The following is a 22,955-nucleotide window of genomic DNA, read 5'->3' on the forward strand; positions in this document are numbered from 1 at the left end:
TCCGCGTGGAAAAATCCGAAATGAAAAATTCCCGGATAGAAATAACGCGTTTCTCCGGCGTGTACATCGGCCAAGTTCATCGATTCCTCGATCGATTGCGCGGCTTACAATTACCTCGGCCACCCCCGTGGCCACCCTCGGGCGCGTTACAAGCGAGCGAAGCACCGCAGCCTTCGGAAGTCCGCCGGTATTCCGGCGTATTATTAATAAAATATTGTAGAACGCTTTATAAAAAAGTGGCTGGCCAACTAGAAACAGAGAGAATGATAGAGCGAGAAAGAGTTGATAGAGGGAGAGAGAGAGAGAGAGAGAGAGATGAAGAGAGAGTTGAGTCAGGGGTGCGGTTCGAGGCAGAGGCTCGAATAAACCACAGATACCCGCGCTATAGAGAGCTCGCGCGCTGCCTGAAAGAGAGAGGACCCTGCCAGGAGAGCGGAGAGGCAGAGGGGGCGGCCTGCAGGGGGTTGGAAGGGTGAAAGGTGTGCGCTGCGGGGGACGGGGCTTGGTGAGAGAGAGTTCTGGAGTTCGAGCGATATATTGCGACTAAACCAAACTGACGGAATGCCAAAACTTTTTTGTAATTAAATTTTTCACCGCGGTAGAAAAGCCTGCAGGTTAGGGAGGGGGTTTGGCGGAGGAGCAGAGGGTGGCAGCCACTATGCACACGCCGTCGTTGCACGGCTTTTTCGTCGACGACGCGCCGCGGTCCCAGCGCAGATTTTTTCTTTCCTGCCTGTGCCCTCGCTTTTTTTCTTCTCCATCTCTCTTTCTCTCTTTTTCGTATTTTCTTCTTTTTTTCGATTCTGTCCTTTTCCTCCTTTTCGGTTGGCTCTCATCGCTCATCAATCCCCTGGCCAGCTACGGCGGCCTTTGTTAATGGGTTACAGGGACCAGACGCGTCCTTCCCGGGGAAAAATAATAATAGTTCGGCGAGCTATGTTGCGTACGGCTACGTTCTGTTCGTTGCTTTTCGAGTTTCTCTTTTGTTGGTTTGCTTTTTGTGGCGAGCCGGTTCATTCTGCGGAACGATGGGGTGAGGAAGGTTGATTGGGTGTACGATGCACATTCGTGGGATGAGTGTTCAGGCACGTCTTGGGATTTCAGGTATTTGGAGATTGATCGTGTTAGCTTTAATCAAGACGTTCTGTCTTTGGATATCGTAGAGTACGTCGAATTGAATACGAATCGTAGATTATGGAATCGTAGAATATCTGCGAAATTATATTCTGCGACCTCCTTCAATTATCATAATCTTAATTGTTGTCCTTAGTCTCTCTTTTTCGTCTTGAAATTTAACGTATTTGGAGAATTAATCGTATTATATCTAAGAAGAAACTCAGCCCTTAGATATCGTGCAATACCTATTAGATGTTGCTGCGTGATATAAGATTAATTATCGTAATTCTAATGCTTACTCTTATAATTACTATACTCTATTATTCTTCTCTGTTCTTCTTTCTCCAAGCAATCAAACGTTTCGCCTTTGTATCCACTTCAATTTCTAATTATCTTCACTCTTAAACAAAGCGAGTCACGCCAAACTTCGATGAAGTACCCCTAGCCTCGAACCTTCTACCCCCCAAAATACTCTTTGAAAGCAAGAACTCGCGCCGATCGATTTCCTAGCCAACTGTTCGCCTTAAACTAGCAAACAGTAAACTCAAGGCAATGTCGTTTTCTCCGTCCGGAAATTTAGGAAATTAATAAAAGGTAGGGACCGATCACGGGGGTAAAAATTCTTGGGTAGAAGCAGGGTAACGGGGGTGAAATTTACGCGGACGCTCGCGCACGTGCCCGGCCAAGGAGGCCGAGTAAATTACACTGCGAGTAATTACGTTGTCAGAATTTTATGCCCGGCATCTCCGACCGAGTTCCTCGAACAAACGATTCCACGACAGTTCGAAAAATGCCATCCCCTTCTCTTTCTTTCGTAAATAATTCACGAGAGAATGAGAATTAACTCCATTGCCGGACAAGGGGTTTTCTACGCGACCACGCCGTTCCTTTCCTACGTTGATGTTGAAGTTCGTGAAAGCTTCGTTGATGAGACGAGAAAAGATGTTTTATTATACCGAAGAATCGTTTTGTTAAGTTCGCGAGGAATATATTAGCATTTGAAGAGATTAGAGAAAAATATTAGGTTTTAATGTATGGAATGTCAGTCTGAAAGTTTTATATCCTTTAATTTTTAATTGTATTAGGACACATGCCGTTTGCTTACAGTTTGATTTAGATGAGACTGAATGTCCATTTATGCTCTTTCGTTACGCGTATCTAAAATAGTGTGCTCATAAGGTTTGAATAATCACAACACAAAATGTTGTAGATAAATATTATATTATATATAGAATTTTATATAGCGTTTCACGTAGTCATTTTCGTTTTGGAAAAAATGCATTTGTCTTAACGAACGTGTAATTTGAAGCATGTCCCTTTAACATTAATTTCTTTTTCTATAGTGATCGATTTATGTAAACACGAGGGGTTGAAGTTGAAATTGAAATAGTACGAAGTTTAGGATAGTAAGTACAAAATGTGTGGAGAATAATATTTTTCAAAAGTCTTGTCACGCGAATTCTTCCTTAGAAACAAATGGAATCTTCAGATTGTCCACTAGTCTCGAAAATCAACATGACACGTAACGCAATTATTATAGCAACTATATTTCACCTGATACCTCGCCCCGCCAGCCATCTTCTAAAATCACCCTTATAATTAAATAACAAGCACCGACCAATCCGTACCTCTCAAAAAAATACTCCAATTACTATTATCCAATTAACCACCACCGATATACTCGCACATACGTATCACGCGAAAATCAGGGAAAATCCCTTTCATTTCTGTCTAACCGGACCCTTCGAATCGCGAATATCCAGCTTGGAAGCCGCGATCGATCAAAGCAGAAAGAAAATTTCATGGAAAAAACGAGCTCGAAAAAGGAAAACGAGGCAAAAATGAGGAGAAACGAAACGGACCTGCGGTGGGGTGGTCAAAGGGGTGTAGAGGAGAGGTAGTCAGTTCCTGCGGGCACGATCGTTCGTTGGCCCACGGAACCAGTCCTTCCGCCCGGTGGATGAAAAATGTGTAATTTTTATTAATTGTACCTTTATTAATTTTCACCGGCGAGTCCCCGCCACCGAACGGGGGTTGGCGGTAAGAGGGCGGAGACGGGCGGCATGGAACGCGGCACGGAAAGCGTTACATGCATGTACGGCACGTGTGCGCGTATATACGGTCTCTGGCTGTAATAATGGCCCCTCGGCGCGGCGTCGACTCCATTTTCCTCGATCGGTTCGTGTTCCGTCTCGATGCCCCTGACAAAATTGTTTCGTACCGATGCTTCTGATAAAACGGACGAGCCAGCTGCCGGTCTACCCCGCCCCCCTCACTCTCTTAGCATCACAGCTGAATTTACCGTTTCGTCGCTGCTTTTTCCTTCTTTTCCATTTTGGAGAATTTTGAAGCTTTTGTTGCGACGGGTTTTCAATCGTAATAAGGACTTTGTTGAACGGCTGACGTTATTGAGAGGGGTTCTTTGGGGTGCAAGGTTAATCGAGTCGACGAATGGAACACGCGGGAAGATTTTGACTTCGACCGATCGGTGAGCGAAGTCTGTCCAAGGATCGAATTTAAGAGACGAGCTTTTGCTTTTGGATTCGTTAGAGGATTAGAAGATCCTCGTCGAAAGCTTTGGCCACTTCGATCTTCGTCTTTCTTTTTCGTTCGAGATTGCCATACATGTGTCTGAAAAATCGATGTTCATCTTATCAAGAGCAATGATCTCTTTTTTCTCCTATCCTCCTGTAACGATCTACATCCCAAGCAGCATGGATCGTGGATCGTGCAAAGCGCGGTACAGTCTGCAGCCGCGAATTCGATTAAGAAATTTCACACGGCGGCCTGAATTCGAAAACGCCGTCCAACCCGCTATCGAATTAGTCCCTAGGGGAGAGAGAGGGAGAGAGAGAGAGAGTGAGGGAAGGAGAGAGAGAGAGAGGAAGCGGGTACGTTCCTTTGTCGTGCCGCGTGTCCGCTGTACCAATTATTCTCCTCTTTTGTGCCATGCTGTGAGCGGACGCCTGGCATGGAAGTAGCTGTATAACGTTACCGGTAACTCAATAACAATCGGAAGGGCCACCGGTAACCGAAACCGGAAGCGCACGCGGATAAGGAAACCCTATAGTAGCCGCGAAGCTCCGTGCCCTAGTGCGCTGCTCTCTGTTATCTGTGTAGTATGCTTGGGCCTAGAACGCACTCGATACGGATTCAAGGTAACGTAAAAAGAGAGAAAGAGGATAGTGGGTAGAGAATTTTGGTGGAAGATACGGATCGGTGGATTGAAAGGCTTCGAATTCGAAATTTATTCAATTAAGGATTAAGTAATTACATAATGCGCAATATTATTGAGAAACGTACATAAAATAATTTACATTAATTTTATTGTCCTTCCAAGAGGCAACGAATTTATTAGAATAACAAATCGAAATTAAAAAAGATTTCTATGATTTAAAAATGTCAACGTCAATAGGTACTTCGATCCCATTATAATTCATAAAAAATCCATTCAAGATAATATTCACAGAATATTTCTATAAGTATCGTAATACCTTCGCGGATCACTGTCCATAAAACTAGGGATCCATTTATAGACTTTTATTTCGTGTATCGTTTGTTTGAAGTAGCGTATAAACTTTATCATTATTCTGTTTGCAATAGTACCCTACAATGAATATGCACGAAATTCCAGTTTATGAGTTTATATCCAGTTACTGCGTGGTCAAATATTAATATTCTTTTCCAACAAGATGCTACCAATCCATCTATCGTTGGGCCTCCACGTTCAGTTTTACCAATACCAGATTTAGAAACGAATAATAAGGCAGACTTACTTATGATTGCTTAATGCTAAATTAAATTGATTAATGTAACTTAATCACATAACCCGAAGCGGTATCAATATTATTATATATTATCAAATCTTGATACGATGTGTTTGGAGATCTAAATGCTATAGTTCTCGAATTTTTATACCACTGTTTTTCTCCCGTTTCAATAAACAAAACGACATTAAACATTAAAAAAAAATCCTTAGTATAAATTAGGGAACTAGAGGCTACAATTCTCTTGCATCTTTTTCAAACTTAAGAAGCTTTGCTACAATTTGCGATTCGAAAATAATCTATTGAACCAATAAGTTCGATCTATTCTATCGTGCAAAGTATAGAAGTAAATATTAATATTGTTAAATTCATTAATTCGTAAAAATTCTTTTCTACGTGCAACCCCTCCACAGGGAAGGTTAAACAGGACACTAGTCCAAGGTCCTGTCGAAGTCGGAATTTATCGACGTTTCACTTTCCTTACGACCCGGATAATCGGCGTACCTGTGACGTGCACGATCCACGCCCCCGCGATAGGATCTTCCTCTTGGGACTCCACTAGCGGAAGCACCGCTTTAACGCTGATTAATCGTCTCTCAGTCACCTTTCAAAATATCTTCGAACCACTTCTCGAGTTGTTCGTTTCTTAAACTTCTTCGCCAAATATTTTTCTACAATTTCCATTATTTGACTAAAGGAAAAAAAGCAGATAAAACAAAATATTTCAAAGGAGACTCGTTTCCGTTTTCGCGAATGGAACGCGTTGGAACATTCGAGATACGTCGGAAGATGCCCGGGAAAAATACCACGAGGCCGATATTCGAGGGTGGAACGGTTCCGGTTCTCCTGAATCGCGACGGTCGATCTAGACGCTCGAAGTCGTCGATCCTCGACGTCAGCCGGTAGCGCCGCTCGTTTTCAATGCATATTAATCACGCGGGGATCGCTGGCTTCGCGATCGCGGCCATTCATCAAACCGGGAGATTCCGAAATCTGCTACGCAGCAAACTGCAGGCCCGCCTCCTCGACAAGCGTCACCGTGAACGAAATGCGTTCCTGCGACAAAAAAAAAAAAAAAAAAAGAAAAAAAGAAAAAAAAGAAAGCAAATCCACCGGATCCTTCCTCGATGCAGAGCAGAGGAAAATTCGAAAGGCGCGTTGATTGCCGCTGATATTTTCTTGCGTTTGTCATTCGTAGAATTAAGAGATGCGGTGGTGTGTTTTGAGAATCAAGGACGGAGAATGATAATTTAATATTGCTATTCGCGCAGGTGGTGCTATTTATTAATTACTTTAACTCAAGTTTTCCTCATTGACAAAGAAGAATATAGATTTAAAATGACAATTTACAGAGATGATCCATTTTCTATTATTTTGTATTATTGACGGAGCTATTAAGAAGAATGTAACATCGAAATTTACATAAGAAACACGACAAAGACTTTTCTTTATCGGTTAATTATATCAAACAACATTTTGGTTAATCAATTAGATGTGCAAGAATAGCGATTTGTCTTCGATTCTTCTAGAACAGTCCAAACTATTAACTAGGCTCTGATTCCTTTGTAATATTGTTCAGGACACTCCGGTCGAATTGCCAGAATTACAAATATTCTCATTCTCAAAGCAACACGTTTTCTCGAACAATCTCTCTTACGCTCCGTACGCCTCCACTTTAAAAATCAAGCCGACAAATAATCCGCATCTTCGCTCCCCGACACCCTTCTACATGGCACAAGAACGTTACCTCCTCAAATGGTTAATTAACCCGCGCTCCTCGTACAGAAAAAATAATTCAGCCCCATTAACAGCCAACAATCTGCGCTCGATCGAATAGCTGTACTTTCGTATTAATTACGATCCTCGTGCAACGCTCCACCCTCGCCAATTCTCCGTCGTTTACTTTCATAGATTCAGGCAGTGGGCCAGGAAAATCCCAAATTTCTCCGTGCATACGTCCTCCTCCGTGTAACGCACACACGTATGCGCTCGCACATGCTTAGATATTTAAGCGCACGTACACAGCAGCATGCACAGGCGAGCGTTTATCGTCCCGGTTTACCGCGGAGGGTGTATTTTTATTCGCATAATTAGATACCCATCAATCCTGCCGATGGCAGTTCGCCCCGTCTGCTTCCCTTGCATTTATAATATACCGTGGCTGGACGGGGGTGAAAAATGTGAGAAGAAATATGCTAGAAGCTCCGTCGTATATAAATGTAGATATATAGATACACATACATGTATATACGTATATATGTATATATGTATAATATAGAGTCGAAAGGGGTGAGAGAAAAAATCGTTGGGGCGATTTTTCCGTGGATTCTTCGCCATCGCGAGAAAATTATAAATTATAAACGCGTATCGAATAGAGTGGAGCAATCGGTTTCCAAGTTTAGCCAGGAGCGGCTCTATTCCAGCTTTCTCTACGTCCCTCCGCGATACGTACCGCAGCTAGGGGTGCAATAGGAACGAGAATATGGGGGACACGTGCCGGACAGATATTAGGCATTCTTCGGATACTCGGCATGGAAAATTGCGCGCGAACGGAGGAAACTATTATTGTCGGAATATTTAGTCTCTTATTGTTTAGGGATAATCGATGAGTTCACGGATAAAACGCGAGGGGCGAAAGTCTCGCGGTTCCAGTTATCATACTGCGCTCACATGGAACCAAATTTTTCCCTATTTCGAAATGTTATTAACTTCCGAACCAGGTCGATCAAACATCATCTGCATACAAAAACCGCGACAAAGCGGATGCTCCAACTTTCTCGATGATGTCATAGACCAACAGACCACAGAACTCGTCCCGAAATGCGGATCGATCGGAAATTATTTGAAAAGTCACAAGTCTGCCCGATGGCGAGTAACCGCCGCATCGCGTCGCGTCTCGTCGCGTCAGGAAATATCTAAAAATCCGAAGCAAACAAAACAAGGCAAACGAAAAAGAAAAAAAAAAAAAAAGAAAATAAAGAACAAAAACCAACGAAAAATAAATTTCAACCGGTAGGAGAAACTGGCACAGTCCGGTAATGGCTTAATATCGCCTTAATAAAAGTCGAGGCAGCGGTATACCGGGTTTGGATTAGTTCATGTCGATGGAGATATCCCGGTCGCTAGACGCTGCCACCCTCTCTGGCTGTCGCCCACTTCGGAACCAGCGTTGTTAGCCGGATATAAAATATACACGTCGCTAGATATCCTGGCTATAGTTCGAATATGTGTGCACATTGGCATATTAAGAGCGTTTCGTTCGGCTCTGTGTCCGAGCGTACACATGTGTGTCTGTGCGCGGTCGCGCGCTCGTTCGCGTACCAACCTCGAAAACCAGCGACTAGGGGGTAGGTATTGTGTTTATATGCATATCGGGGGAAGCCTCCGAGTCTCTCTTGTACTCGAACTCGGCGTTTTCCAATATTCCAGCCGAAACTCTCGACCGAAAAGCTCGGCCTTCGAATTCGTGTGCCTGCCCAACCCTTCCTACCGCCCCCATCGCCCGGCCACCTACACCGCCCGCCTCTGGCCAGTGTACATCGAACCGTCATATTTGGACAAAATCGAACGTATCCTATCTAAACGTTTCCTCCTCATCCCCGTGCCTCAGCGCATCCTAGGAACCATATGTACGTTTTTTAACAGCCCTCTTCTTTTTCGACTCGACGGGGGTGGCTCGTCGAAGCTCTTCGTTCAGTTCTCTTCTGAATTTAGGCTTCTTTTCTCTCTTTCTCTCTCTCTTTCTCTTTCTGGTCAAAGTTGAGCCGTAGCATGCAATTTTTGGGAAGCTTCGATCGCTATCTATAGTTCGGATTCGTACACTCGAGATGTCAGCTATTTTGAGGACTGAAATGGTCTGGTACTGTCGATTAATTAGAAGATAAAAAAATTCGGACAGTAGAGTTTTTTCAGTCCCACGATCGGTAGAAGCGATGTAACGAGGTCAGAAAATTGGTCAGAAGATAAAGTTTACAAGTTTCAATGCTTGGCTCGCTTGTATTATAAAAGATCCTCGCCAGTTCTTGGAACTGACTCAATGGACCGAGTATCTGATGCTAGCTGTAGCCACAGTTGCGGCTAGATCAATTAGCGTGTCTACGTAATGCTTTAATTTCTAATCACACTGTATCTCTTTCATCAAGAATATATGCATGTGATTTGCACCTTAGCCACTTAGAAGACATATTAGTCAAATTCATAGATTGAAACAATAGGAAGATTTAACGATATTACAAATATTTTTAACATTTTATATTTTGGAATTTACGAATATTTATTTGTAGCAAATAAACTTACAAGACTAAGTCAGTTCCTGTAAGAAATTGAGCATTAATCACGTATCCAGGTAATCGAATTACGAAATTTACAGAAATTGAAGTTGATCAGTGTGGCTTTATGATGTTTGGAAAATAACGCTGGAAATATAATTGCCTAAACAAGTTCCCCACTTGTGGCCAATTAAGCCACCATTACATCATCCTTGCAAACCATTAGTACAGATGTACAAATTTTTCATCGAAAATTCTCGAAAGGAACTTGATATTACTTCTTCTCTCAGGAAATTCAAGTTCAATTAATTCCTGCTTCTGACTTCGACAAATTTGACCTAGTTTCCTCGACCCTTAACAACCGCACCCTATTTTCAACAACACCTCGACCCTTTCCCTGATTGTCGCTATTATCTCGGAACTTGTCGTGCACCATCTCTCGGCCGAACCATCGAAGGGGGCAGCAAACGCGGTGAAAGGCAACAGTGCACGCGGCGAAGATCAATCGACAATCGTTAAAGCCCCGAAACGGACGCTGAGATCCAAAGATATCCGTCGGGAAAAAACGCAGTTACGTCCGCCTGTCGTTGGGTTGGTCTGCTGGGGGTTGGGGGCGAAAGTATTCCCGAGCCGAAGCGGTAGAGAAGATAGACGGACGCGCGTGCATACAAAGAGAAACAGCGTTGGAGGGTGAGGATGAGCGAGAACAGAATGATAAAAGGAGAGAAAGACAGAGAGATATCTGGGGTACTGGGGGGGGGGGAAGGATTGGAAAGAAAAATCGGTCCGCTCGGCACGGCGCGGCAAAGGATTTATCCGCGGCCTCTCGACTAGGATTGAAATAGTAATATGTTATTGGTAAGCTCTCCTTTTACATCGGCAGCGCCAATAAACGCTGCAGACAGGTTAACGAACCGTTCAGCAAGCGTGCCGCGAGATAAAGACAGGGAGAAAAAGAGAGTCGGAGAGAGCCGTCAGAGTGGTCCGCGAGAGGAAAAGACAGACAGCCGGACGAGGCTGGTTGGGTGCAGCGGCAAACGGCGAAAGGGAGACGACGGAGGAGAAAGAGTATCAGAGAGAAAAAAAAAAAAAAAAAAAAAGAATAGAAGTGACCGTGGATGAAGAGAGCTAGAGCGGGGAAGGAAGGGTAGTTGGGCTGGATGGAGATAGAGCTGGCAGATGTGTAGATTGAAAAGGGTGGGAGGGTGAAAGGTGGGAAGGACGGGAATAGAGAGAGAGAGAGGTCTGTAGAGGTGGCATCGCTAAACTGTCGACTTCAAGCTTTTAATTCGCGATCAAAGGCCTGTAACGATCCGTCGGAAACCCTTTCGCGGCGCTCTTGCCGACGTCAAAATTACTTTTAAATTCGCCGGGCCCTGCCCCATCCCCCTCTATAGCTGACCTCTCTTCCGTCGAGTCGATCGCCAACCACCCCGTTCACGATCCCTAACCCCCCTCGATGGCCTTCGCTGCTCGTCCACTTTCCCGCTTTTTATAGGGCGGTCTATGGCCGGATACCGAATTCGGCCCGCTAGGTAACGAGAGAAAAACGACACGAACAGGTGGTTCCGTCAAAGGTAATCGACTCCCTTTGTGGTGGATCGAATTTGGAGAATAGTTCCTCCTGTCCAGTTCTTCGAGAATTGTCTGGGTATCTCGTGACGATCGTTCGAAGTAACTTCTACCAGCTGGATTACAGTTGTAGGGATGTACGAGATGGAAATGAGTGTTGATGATGCTTAAGATTCACGAGTACAGAGTAGCAGAGTAGAGAGGTGCAAAAGGAACGAGCGTAAGGGGATAACTTTGTAAGAGATTGAATCCTTTATTAAGAGGAAGTCATAGTGTCATTTTTGATGAGCAAAGATTGCTGAAATTTCTGTAGTAATTCCATAGTTGAAAGGATGTTCGACGGAAATATTTTTTTTTTTTTTTTTGGATTAGTCAATGCCTGTCGAATTTTTCAATGAAACAACAACGTGCTGGATTTGGGTAGTTTGGAGCGATATATACATAACGAGTATATCTGACGAAATCGAAGATCTTAAATCTTTTCTTATCGTGGAGCTAACACAATATTTTATAAACTGTTCGTGTTCGATCCGTTGCGTAAAATTCTTTTCACAGTATTTCGAACGTTATTGTAACTCGAGCGACGCGTCAACGACAACGATATGCCTCTTTGTTCCCCCGCAGCAACTAATCTTCTTTTCAGATATCTGGAACCTTGGCGTCATTATGGACATCCGGATATATTAATTTCATATTGTATCGAAATTAAATACCGATCGATGTATACATTTTGCAAGTTTTAATCGCATTTATAGAAGAAAGAGATTTCATAGTGCGCCAAGGATCTGTAAGGACTTTCACCGAGAGTCGAGCGCCTGGATCGAGCAAGTCCGAAAGAACGCGAACGCGAAGAGACAGACCGCCGAGAGAGTGAGAAGAGAAAGATAAGCAGGGAGAAACCGCGCGGATTGTCCCTTTCGATCGGGACGCGTGCTCTCTGTTTCTAAAAATTTACAAGCAAAATAAAACACTTACTTCAAATTTTTATCGAATTGAAAAGAAAGCGAGTCAAAATAGAAAAAAAGTATAATCGAAACAGAGAGTGAGAGAGTGAGAGGGAGAGAGAGAGAGAGAGAGAAGAAAAGGAGCCAAAAAACGAAACAGATGATCGAAATCGAGACGAGCAAAGAGTACAAGAGAATCACGAGAAGCGGTCGTTTCGCAGGGGATCCGTCGCCACCCCTTACAGATTCTCCTGATCTTCTTTATTGTTCTAGCGCCGCGCGAATATTCACCCCGTTCCTTTCGTTTCGAATTTAGAGTGGACTTCTGCTCGCACGTCGGCACCCTCTCGTTACACGGCGACCGACTGACAGGCCGCGCGACTACTCGACGATCCGTGTGCGCAATTCTACACGTCGCCGAGAAAAGAAAAAAAAAAAAAAAAGGCAAACGAGTTACCTATTTCATTCGACTGGCGATCACGCGCCCCCTCTCGCGGCTCCCCTGTTCCGCTTTCCGTCATCCTTGAAAGTCGATTCCGGATGGACTTGCGTGACAGTACGAGAATTCTTCTCCGAGAATCAGTTTTCATACTTCTGTAATATCTAAAATTTCCATTATTTATGATTTTCTGTGACGCTCAGTGTGAGACTTGAAATTCATGTGATACAATCCTACCAAGTATTCATTTGCTTATTTAGTTAAAGAAATGATTTAAAAGCAGATTGTTGCGAAAAGTTGTCTTTGGTATTGATAATTTAATTATGGAAAATTATGGAAAATTTCGTGAACGATAATCGGAGCGTTCTCGTGTTGCCACAAGCATCACTTCCGAGACGATCGATGATTTTTACCCGCGAACTGGCTCGACGCTTCCATAGTCAAGGAACGCCGGGGTAAGCGCTGCGTTCCCGTCGGAATTCGAGGGATTGAATTCGGTGCGGCGTCGACATACCCCAGGCACCCTGTGAACCCTGCACTGAAAAGAACGTGAAAACTCTGTGACCCGAGAGATGTTATGGAAAGCAAACTTCGCGAAATCTAAATATCTCTTATATACAGAAACAGGAAAAAGAAAGAGAGAGAGAGAGAGAGAGAGAGGGAGAGAGAGAAAAAAAGGAAGCAAATCGAATTAGGAAGAAGGGATGCTTTGGGAGCCGACCGCGGTGACCGACTTCAACCCCCCTGGCGTGGAAACGAGCACGGAGAACACAGACGACGGCTTGCGACGGGGGTGCAAACTCGTTGACAGTAGAGAGGGTTTCAATCGAAAGTAAAAGAGAGGCAAAAAAGAATTGAATGGGGGTTAGTAGCTCGCACCGCCCCTCACCTAAGAGACAGAGATTATAGCGTGAGAGATAGAGACCAACTCGATGCAGAGTAATAAAGAAACAGCGCAGTAGAGACCGATAGAGAGACAGATAGAGAAAGAGCGAGAGAGAGACAGAGCCGACCACCTGGTGAATGAACGACAAGAATTAACTGAAAAAAAAAAAAAAAAAATCGAATAAAATTAAAGAAAGTCTATATGTATTCGCTCGTGTTTTTTGTCAACAAAAAAGACATTGTTGAAATCTGAGAAAAAAAAGTTGCTTTTCGTTTCTCGTCACCTCGAAAGGCCGTCGTCCGTCCCTGACCCTACCAAAGTGTGTTTTGCATTGCAGACTACCAGATGCGCAATGTTAACGTGAGATCGGTCAACTCTAAACGAAGGAAAACACCCTCCTCTTCCTGCTTGTGAGTCTCTCAGTTTCGGTGTTTCGTAACTAATTCCACCTATGATAACTACACTGTTCTCTATAAACCAGATTATATTGTTATTATATTATTATATTATATTATCTTATATATATATATATATGACGTTGTTGTAATGGATCGAGACGTACGTTGACCTTTGACCTTGCCTTTATATATACATATATATCCATATATATATACAGACATATATTCTCTCTATACGTTACATACAACTTATATACAGACATTCTGTGTGATCACACACGATACACATTAACATATACCACCGCGTGTCTCGCATACTTCGTCAATTACGCAACTGATACGTGCGGGACCGATGGGAATTCCTGACCGAGCCGAGAGATATTCCAAAAATTCTGTGGTTTTTTTCATTGAACGGAAGAGAGATCGCTTCTCCCACGAAATGATAATGCTTCGAATTTGAAAAGAATTCTATCGCGCATCGGCAATGATTACAATAAAGGAGCTATTGGAGGAGCCATTAATTGGAGAAACGACTGAAAATGCCCGCGAAATTGCAATCTTCGCTCTTTAGAGTCAAACCGAGGATACGCATTAACGTAGAAAATATTTTTTGCAGAAAAAATCTAGTTTCAAAAGAAAGATCGAACGTTCAGCTATCTCGATTTCATCGTCGACTCTTACGAACGAGGAGAAGGGATCTAATCAATGAAAAACGACCCTCTTTTTGATATTTCCTGCTCGCTAGCCAAGTTACCAGCGGAACCCTGCGCGGACCGGAAGCAGCGCGACACCGCTCTCGCCTTTCTTTCTTTTCGTTCAGGCTCGATCTGCCTCGATATTGATTTTCGATTCGAACGACCCAATTGATCGATCGATCGATTCCCCGTGGTTTTTATCAGTTATTTTCGTTTTGCCATCGCGAACGCTCATAACAGGCTTCTTCTTCTTCTTCTTCTTCTGTTCACAAGCCTCCAGTCCCAACCCCTGCGCGTTCTTTCTTTCTTGTTTCATTTCTACGATGACCCATGCAGTCGCCATGATTTTGCATCGTTTTCGAATCGTAATGGTGGCCCGTGCAGCTCTCGCGATTCTTTCCTATCTTTAAAATAACGATTTCGTCTTGTTAATTAAATACTATATTAATCCATGGAAGGAGAATAATTCTACAGGGTATAAAAGCTTATTAGGAAAAGGACTTAAGTTAGATCATTTTTACGAGTACACCAAGTTTACCTTTTTTGAAGAGCAGTAATCTTCGATTACGAATTTGTGGTTAAAGAATCGGACGAATGTGCAAGTTTCAATAAATAAAAAAAATTGATTTCTTAACCCAGTAAATCCCTCGTTCGCGAGATCTGCACGAAACAATACCTCAACTTTTCGTCGTGTAAAAATTTCACCAGAGAAATAATTACATTCTGAGAAGTATAAATTAAAAATATAAATGAAACTATGGAAGTTTAAAAAATTGGGTCTCTTGCCCATTTTATTCTCCGATCCACTCTAGCATAAAAAAAAAAAAAAAATAAATGAAAAAGTTAAAAATTCACCAGCGCGGTTCGTCGTCGTAGATATTTCCGAAATTATTTGGATTGCCATTGGTTGTTTTCGCGTTTTCGCGTTTCATCGTCGATTTCACGGTTTCTTGAAGGAAGTTCGGTACCATTTTCCGAGGGAGGATTGCGAGCGCCGGGCAATCACGCAGACGTACGCTGCGTGGTTCGCTCGAGCAAAGTTTCGTCTCACTCCTGATGATTGATCCTCATGATCGATCCACTTCCTTGACGGCTAGGTTCTCGCTGATCGGTCGCGTCAGAAGCTACGGATGTCCTGCGATTGCAGGCCTCGATCACAGGATGTCTTGGCTCTGGCGCGTCGCGACGCCTGTTCCTCGTCGTCGGAATCAATTCATCGCGTAAAATCGACGTTGATTAGCCGTTTTCCTGTTTTGAATTTTTATAGTTACATTTTGATGTTTCAAAGACCGAAGATCGAGCGATTATTTTTGTTATAATCCATTTTGTGATAATGGATATTTTTGAAAACTCTTTTCTAAAATGGCAAGGATTTTTGATAGAATCGATTTTTTAAAGATTAAGCAGTATCGAACATCGAAGCTTTCTTCTACATCGGATTTGTTTCTTTGTCAAAACATTTTTTTCCGTTTGAAGCGCGCGAAAAATTGGAGGGATAGAAACTCGCTTTTCTAGCTAGAAATTGAAATAAACTGAAAAAGTTTTTTTTTTGATAATTTACATGAAAATGGCGGAAATATCCAGCGGAAACCGCGCTGTCGCGGAACCAATCTTCGAAGCGTAAAATCCCCCTCAGAGGGTCCGACTGCATCCGTTTGCATCCGTTTGCATCAACTTTCGTTTCCTTCGTTTTGCCGCCAAAATAGCAGAGCACCGTTACAAACAGACGCGTTCAGACACTTTCGTACACGTCCAAATACACCGATGTATCACGATCGAGTGAGAGGAAACTCACAACGACACAGTGCAGAGAACAGTAAACAGAACAGTACGATTCCATGCACGTTCGCTATACCTGTATGAACCGTAATATTATTTATAATCCGTACACGTGACTATGTATACTCACACATATCTGTACACACATGAGACGCACACACCCGCAGATACACGTGTCTGTACACCGTATTTTTGCTGCTGCTTCTTTGAACGTAAGCTTTAGATTGGAAAGAGAACAGCGACCAGTCAAACACGAACAAAAGACATCCACTTGTACTCACGTATATATCTAGTACAGGCATACATACATGTACATGTACAAACACAAGACACGATCAAACAGATTGGGTAAAAAGGAGAAAGAAAATCACACGACGACCAATCACCATTCTCACGTATGTATATTTTTCGAGAGCAAAGAGAAAACAAGAAAGTACAAAGCCTGACAAGTGACACGTACGGAGGCATTTTATTGAGAAGCCGCTCGAGAGTCGCGGTTGTCGAGGTGATAATACCGAAAGAGACAAGAGAAAAAGAAATAAATGGGGGAAAAGCGGAAGAATATACCGAGAGAACGCGACGGACAGAGAAAAGAGAGAGAGAGAGAGAGAGAGAGAGAAAGGTGATAAATTGAAAGGAAGAGATAGATGGAGTAAGACAGAGGGAAGAAGAGATGTTAATAGGCGTAAAGAGAACGTACGAACGAAGGGAGGGAGAAACGAGTATGAAGGCTGGAAAAACCCGACGACGAGCCCTCAACTACTCGAAATCGCGCGAATCAGCTACAGGAAAGTTGCTCGAGGAGGATCCGAGATTCAGGGGTTGATTTCGCAACGATTGATTTCATTACTTGCTTTTGAACTTTCTCATCGATTCTACACACGTGTATTTATCTTGAAATTTAACCCTCTATAATTAGAATTTTGTTCCCTTATGAGGAAAAAAGATATTCGTTGCAATTTTTCACTTTGCTATGAAATTGAAGAAACGATGATTTTTACAGAGAGATTGTTTGTTTTTGAAACAGATACAAAGTGACGAGCATATAAACAGGTAAAGTTCTTAGACGAAATTCGATCTAATTTAATTTTTAATTATTTATATTTAGATATTTACTCGCTATATTTATAGTGCTTCAAAGTACAAGAACAACAAAGAGAATAAAATGTAGAAAATATAGAGGGTGTATTTTCGTAATTTTAAAGCCAAGCGTAACATTATAGAGGGTTAACTTTTCCCGCGAAGTTCCTAACTAGTGTTCCATAAAGACTAGTTTTTCTCGTTGTTAACTTTGAGACACGTTAACGTTCTACATTTCTCATATTTTTTTATAGCATTTCACTTTTCTAGTTTGCTTTTTAACACTATTAAAGACGTGATTATCCTAGTCTCAGCATAGGCTTGGATATCGTGGTCCTATAGATATTTTTAATCGCGATAGAGAAGAAAATTCGTTTGTACGTAAGTCCGAGCGAAGCAAATAGTGAGAGGCCGATGCGGTCGCCACGATCGATCGATCTCGCAGTGTTAAAATGCCCCGACCTTGACCCCATTGCGATCAAAATGGAGGACAACCCCCCGGTCTCTGATTCTCTCCTCGAGCCGTTTCCTGTTTTACGCGATTCCCGTGCTGCGCCGCGCTTGAACCTTCTCTCTCGAACGCACCAGAAGATCCTGATGTATCGATCGGTGACCACGCAGTTACACGATTTAATCGAGGCTACTCGAATTCTAAATTCACTGCCAGAAATTTATTCCAAGCTTCTACAAGGGTGGTTGTTTAAATTCTTTCGCCAATCACCGTGGATGTATAACAAATCTGTCTCGTAGAACCACGCAGCAAATTTGTAAATTACGATTAACTTGTCTCTTCCCTTTTCAAAAGCATATTATATCGCATATTATCATTATGAAGAAAAAGTCCTCTCCGAAAGGCTTGATGTAGATGCAGTTCTTAACTAGAAACAAGATCGACATTCCAAAAAATGACTGCATCGTTTCTGATTTTAAGCAATTTTGAATATTGGTAATCGTATTCGTCCGATTTTCAAGAATTCCCCAGTGGAGCGATATAAGCAGAATCGTATAAAGTAATGCTTGAAACGTGTTCGATTCGCTAGGAATCTCGATCGATATTCGAATTAAGTAACACGACGAGGCACGCGCGTGAGTCGTCGATAAGCTTGGTGGATAACGGTTCGAGAGGCTGGTGCACGAGGAATCGCGGAAACAGGCTAGATCGACGAGGCCTCGTCTATTCTAATTGGCTTCGAATATTACCTCGAAGTCGAGGGACGAACGATCGACCACCACGAACCAGCTAACGCGACTCTCACACGCGAAAAACTACATGCTACGCCAATGACCCAGAAACCGGCTACAACGTATCGTTAATATAGGCGGGCCTACATCTACTGCACGTTTCAAAAGATTTATTTCTTTCTGCTTTTTTGAGATTCCGTGAATTGCTTTCCTTTTGTTCTGTACAGGGTAATACCAAAATTTCTTGAATACAGATTAATATTCCGACAAAATTGTATTTATATAATTTTATTATAATATTTGTTTTTTGTATAGATTAAAAAAAAAAAAAAAGAAAAAAATGGTAGAGGAACTATAGCTTCGTAAAAGTGTTCGAAATGAGTTCTTTTGTTTTTGAACACAGATAGATAATTAGGAATCAACCTATAGAAACTTTTCAACCCTTCTTAGAAAGATGAATCAGTCCTTCGAAGAAATTAAACGGATTAGCTATTATCGGGATAGGTTTGAAAACAGCATGAGTGTCGAAAGTTTTAAGGGAATACAACTTATTTAGAATGCGTCTGACCATAGATAGTCCACTACCACTGAAACATATCGTCTTTCATTATTCAAATATCGATCCGTTGCTTTCCTTTAAAAAAGAAAAAAATGTTTAGTTTAACATTATACTGAAATCATAATTTATTGATTTGATCAACGATACGATCATTTATTCATCTTATTACGGAGGATTGAAAAGTTATTGTAGAGTAAAGTGGAGAGAAAGTCGACGAAACGAGGCACGAAAGTCAGAGAAAGAAGGAGAAAAAGGGGAATCGATCGACGAAATGTCGCGTTCTGGCGTGCCGTTCGTTGTACTTAGATCGGGGTACCGAAATCACCAGCCAAGTAGCCACACTCTAAATTCGAAACCAGCTGCCAATCGGCTAATAAAATTACACCCGACAAATTGGACAGCCGGATTAACCGGATTTAAGCGCGGAGGCCTCGGCGCAGACGTCGGTATCAGGACTCTAAAACGCATTCGATTTATCCCGAAATTACTTCTCGCGAATCGAACCTTCCTAATTAACATTGTGCGTCGTGAAAATGTCGAATTTTGTGCTTATACACAAATATGTTATTACATTATAGTAACTCTAATTATTCAATAATTACGTGTGCGAAATAATTGCTTGACGGTATAAAGATAAAGTAATATTTTCGCAAAACCAGATATTATCGTAAAAAGAAAATTACACGTTACAAGAAGAATTCGAATAAATTTTACAAAGCTATGAGAATTGTCAAAAATTGAAAAGTAATATTTCCAAATTGTGAAAAGGTTATAAAGGAAATAAAAGAGAAAAGGGTTGAAATATCGGGCAACCTCGGATAAACCGAGTTCCGAGCAGCAACGAGTCCTTCGAAAGAGTGGTGTTGCGAACAAAATTATTTTCGAATTTTCGCGAGTCACGAAAGCGGTCGGCGGAGGGGTACGGGGACGTTTCGTTATACAAGAGAGTTCTGGCCCTTTCGCGATCTCTTGCCACGGTTTCGGCAAATTTAAGCCGACGTATTGTGCTCCGACCTCGCTGGTGACACGAGTCATCCTCTCGACTGGCACTTCAGTGTACGAGCCATCCTTTTCAAAGCCACGTAGGCAAGGGGTTGGATTTTTTTAACACTGCTATCTTCCATTCTGCAACGAGACCTTAGAGCCTACGTCTTTTGGCATCGCCTGCCTTCTAGATTCTCTTTATTTTCAACGCGATAAGAATCCTAGTTGAAATTTTAATTCCATCGTCATTGATACTCTGAGCGACGATGCTTTGAACCTTCCTCTGAATACAAAATTCAATTATATCACGAAAATATGAAATTAATAGAAAAATTGTTCGCGAAGGAATTATTCGGAAATTTTCCTTAAATTTCATCTTTTTCATTTTTCCTGGAATTATTGAATTTATAATTCCATTGAAATTAATTCGATCGCGTTTCGGAGAGAAAATGTGGAAGAAAAATAACACGATAAAAATACTACGGAGTTTCAGTTAGGAAGAGCGAATTGATTAACATAGAGGTTACCTTTTTGTCGATTATTCTTTTTTCTTCTAACGAAAGCGATAGGCTCGATCGTTGTTTTAACGCAGAATGGAGGATGCGAGAACTCGATAGTTGATCGCGTTTCGAACAGTCGTATTGTACGAGGCCGGCGACGTCGCGAACCGTCGATGATTCTCCTCTGACCCTTTTTTTCTCTCCCCTTCGGCGCGGCATGCTCGCTTCGCTGCGAATTTTTCGCTACCTGCGTTTTCGTAAGTGGTGCGAGGATTGTCACGATCAAACATTCGAACAAAGTGGTGGTCGCTTCGATTTTCGATTTTCGAGACAAATTTTATGGAAATTAAGTATTATCGAGAGGGTTGGTAGATAATTGGGTGTTTCCGTTGGGAATAGAGCGTGCTTTTATGAAAAAAATGATCGAATTTGCTAGTGATTCCAAATCTTTTTAATGGCTCCTTTTTCTCATAAAATCACTTCCCCCTTTTTACTTGAAGCTATTGAATATAAAAGCTTGATCAATCCATTGCATTCTATCTAGAACTATGTTCTATGTACTATATCTTGCCGACAAATTTTACAACATTAATAAGTAAAACAGAAAAAGTTTCAAGCTTTAGCCTTACCAAGCATCCAGCTTAATCCAGAATATACGAACAATAGCCGGTGTGGATCACTACCTACCGAATGCAAAGGGTCATTGCAGGAAGATGTTCGCGTGAGAAAGAGGAGCTAAAACTTTCAATCTCACCGAACGCATTGGCGAAAGAACTCGGAATAGAGAGACAAATAGGAATGAACGCCACAGAGACACCCTTTTTGTCTATACTTTTGATCACGAGCCGAAATAAGAAATCGACGGATAAAGAAGGAATGTGCATAGAAGAGCTCATGAAATTCGAAACAATATCGAGATCCTCCTGATGATAATATCAGAACGAAAGACGAATAAAGCGAAAAAAAAGAGTACGAACGAGAGGAAGCATTTAGAGAACGAGAGAGTTTAAAGCAAAAAGAGGGGGGATGATACACACACGGTGTGCCGGCAAATCGTTGAGAGGAAGATAGAAAACACAGAGAAAGAGAAATAGAAAAACAGAAAAGAGAGAAAGAAAGAAATTTCTCAATAAAACGCCACCGAGCTATCTCAAGTCTCTATATATACATATATATATGTACAGTAGCATTATTGCATGGCCAACATATATATATATTCTATATGATATAATTATTATTATTTTTGTTATTATTATTATTACTATTATTATTATTATTATTAATATTATCATAATCATAATCATCATCATCATCATCATCATCATCATCATCATTATTATTATTATTGCTCTTAATTATTATTCATTATTATTATTCACTATTGTAAAACACGAAACTACGTTGACAAAACGAATTTCCCTTCCGTTCTGCGTCTTCGAGTCTGTTCTCCGGCGCCCCAAAAACCGTTTCCGGGAACATCTCACGCGGACGTTCCTGAACGTAACCGGGGCGCCGTTCGGAGCGTAAAACTTTGAGGAACAGGGTAGTAGTCGAGAATGGTGCGAGATTATCTGAAGACGGTGCTGGGCGGAAAACATGAAAAATGGGTACATATTGAATAAACGGGAGGTAATTTCCTTTCTGCTCGAATGTCGAGCTCGTCACTGTAACTTTGTCGACATCTTACAAATTGATTTCTCCAATTCGGATAATTCGGATCAGATTCCCAGCATCGAACGAATGGAAAGAACAGAAACAATCTCGCCACGTGGGTCATACATAGGGTGTCCCCGAATTCTCTCATGCTTCTCACCCTCGAGACCAATAATGAAAAAAAAAAAAAAAAAAAAAAAAAGAAAAAATTCAAATCGAAGAAAGAGGAAAAATTAAGATAAAATTAAGGAACGTGAAAAAAGCGAAAAACGAAAGGAAAGAGCCACGAAACCGGTGTCGATATTGCCCGCGGATCAGATCGTCGCGCGAATCGTCGACGATCGACGTGAAAGAGAGGGGACGAGAAGAGAACGGAACGAAAGGAAGGAAAGGACACCCTAGTAAAACACGGCGATCCTTTCGTACAAATTCGACGACGACAGACGAAAGTTTGCTTGCTTGCTTGCTTGCTCAATTCCCAGGCATGGAAACGGGGACGATAATGATATATATATATACATTATATCTGTCGTATATGTATGTATATACATACTCAGAAACATTAATACGCCCCCGTTTCTGGTGCCCCTCTCTGTCTCTCGCGTCTTTGTCCTTAGAATACGACACGAAGACGTACACGGGGAAAGAAATGAATGATGTTTAGACGATCTGTTGTTACGGAAGCCGGTGAAACTTTTACGTATCATCGATCGATCGAGTTTACCTAAGTATTTTATATTTACCTATATATCCATTTATAATAAGCAAGACTGAATTTTTTGTAAAAAAATGCGGAATAGCCGTTATTTAATCCCTTCGGGGAATTTAACTAATGGCAAGAAAAAAATAAAATTAACTTTTATTGTTCTATTCTATTTATGCACAAGATATGCCTATGGTATTTTTTAGATATTTTAATATCCTTCAAGAAGTTAATTCAGATTTTTGAAAATTTACCGAATACCGAGATTATCAGGATCTCTCATTTCTAAATTTTTCATAGAAAATCCATCTTAAAGAGATTCAGCAAAACGAATACGAAATCCATTCGTTTGGTTTCTCTCGGAATGCCACGGGGCCGATATCGATCGACGTCGCGAAAAAGTTTTCGCCAGCTTCCGGGCCTCGAATGC

At 41.8% G+C, this 22,955-nt stretch overlaps 1 protein-coding gene across 4 annotated transcripts in view; it reads left to right on the plus strand.

The window, feature by feature from the left end:
- The window catches only part of LOC139996150 (uncharacterized), an 86,512-nt gene that overhangs the window by 40,252 nt on the left and 23,305 nt on the right, over window positions 1–22,955 (plus strand). For 2 of the 4 annotated variants that reach the window (XM_072020307.1, XM_072020308.1), the window contains one exon: window positions 13,330–13,402. The exons of the other annotated variants lie outside the window; for them this stretch is intronic. In XM_072020307.1, coding sequence (XP_071876408.1) covers window positions 13,330–13,402 — 73 coding nt within the window. The remainder of the gene's footprint in view (window positions 1–13,329; window positions 13,403–22,955) is intronic. 4 annotated transcript variants of the gene reach the window in all.

The sequence above is a fragment of the Bombus fervidus genome, chromosome 17 (genome assembly GCF_041682495.2).
Source record: "Bombus fervidus isolate BK054 chromosome 17, iyBomFerv1, whole genome shotgun sequence".
Lineage (NCBI taxonomy): Eukaryota > Metazoa > Arthropoda > Insecta > Hymenoptera > Apidae > Bombus > Bombus fervidus.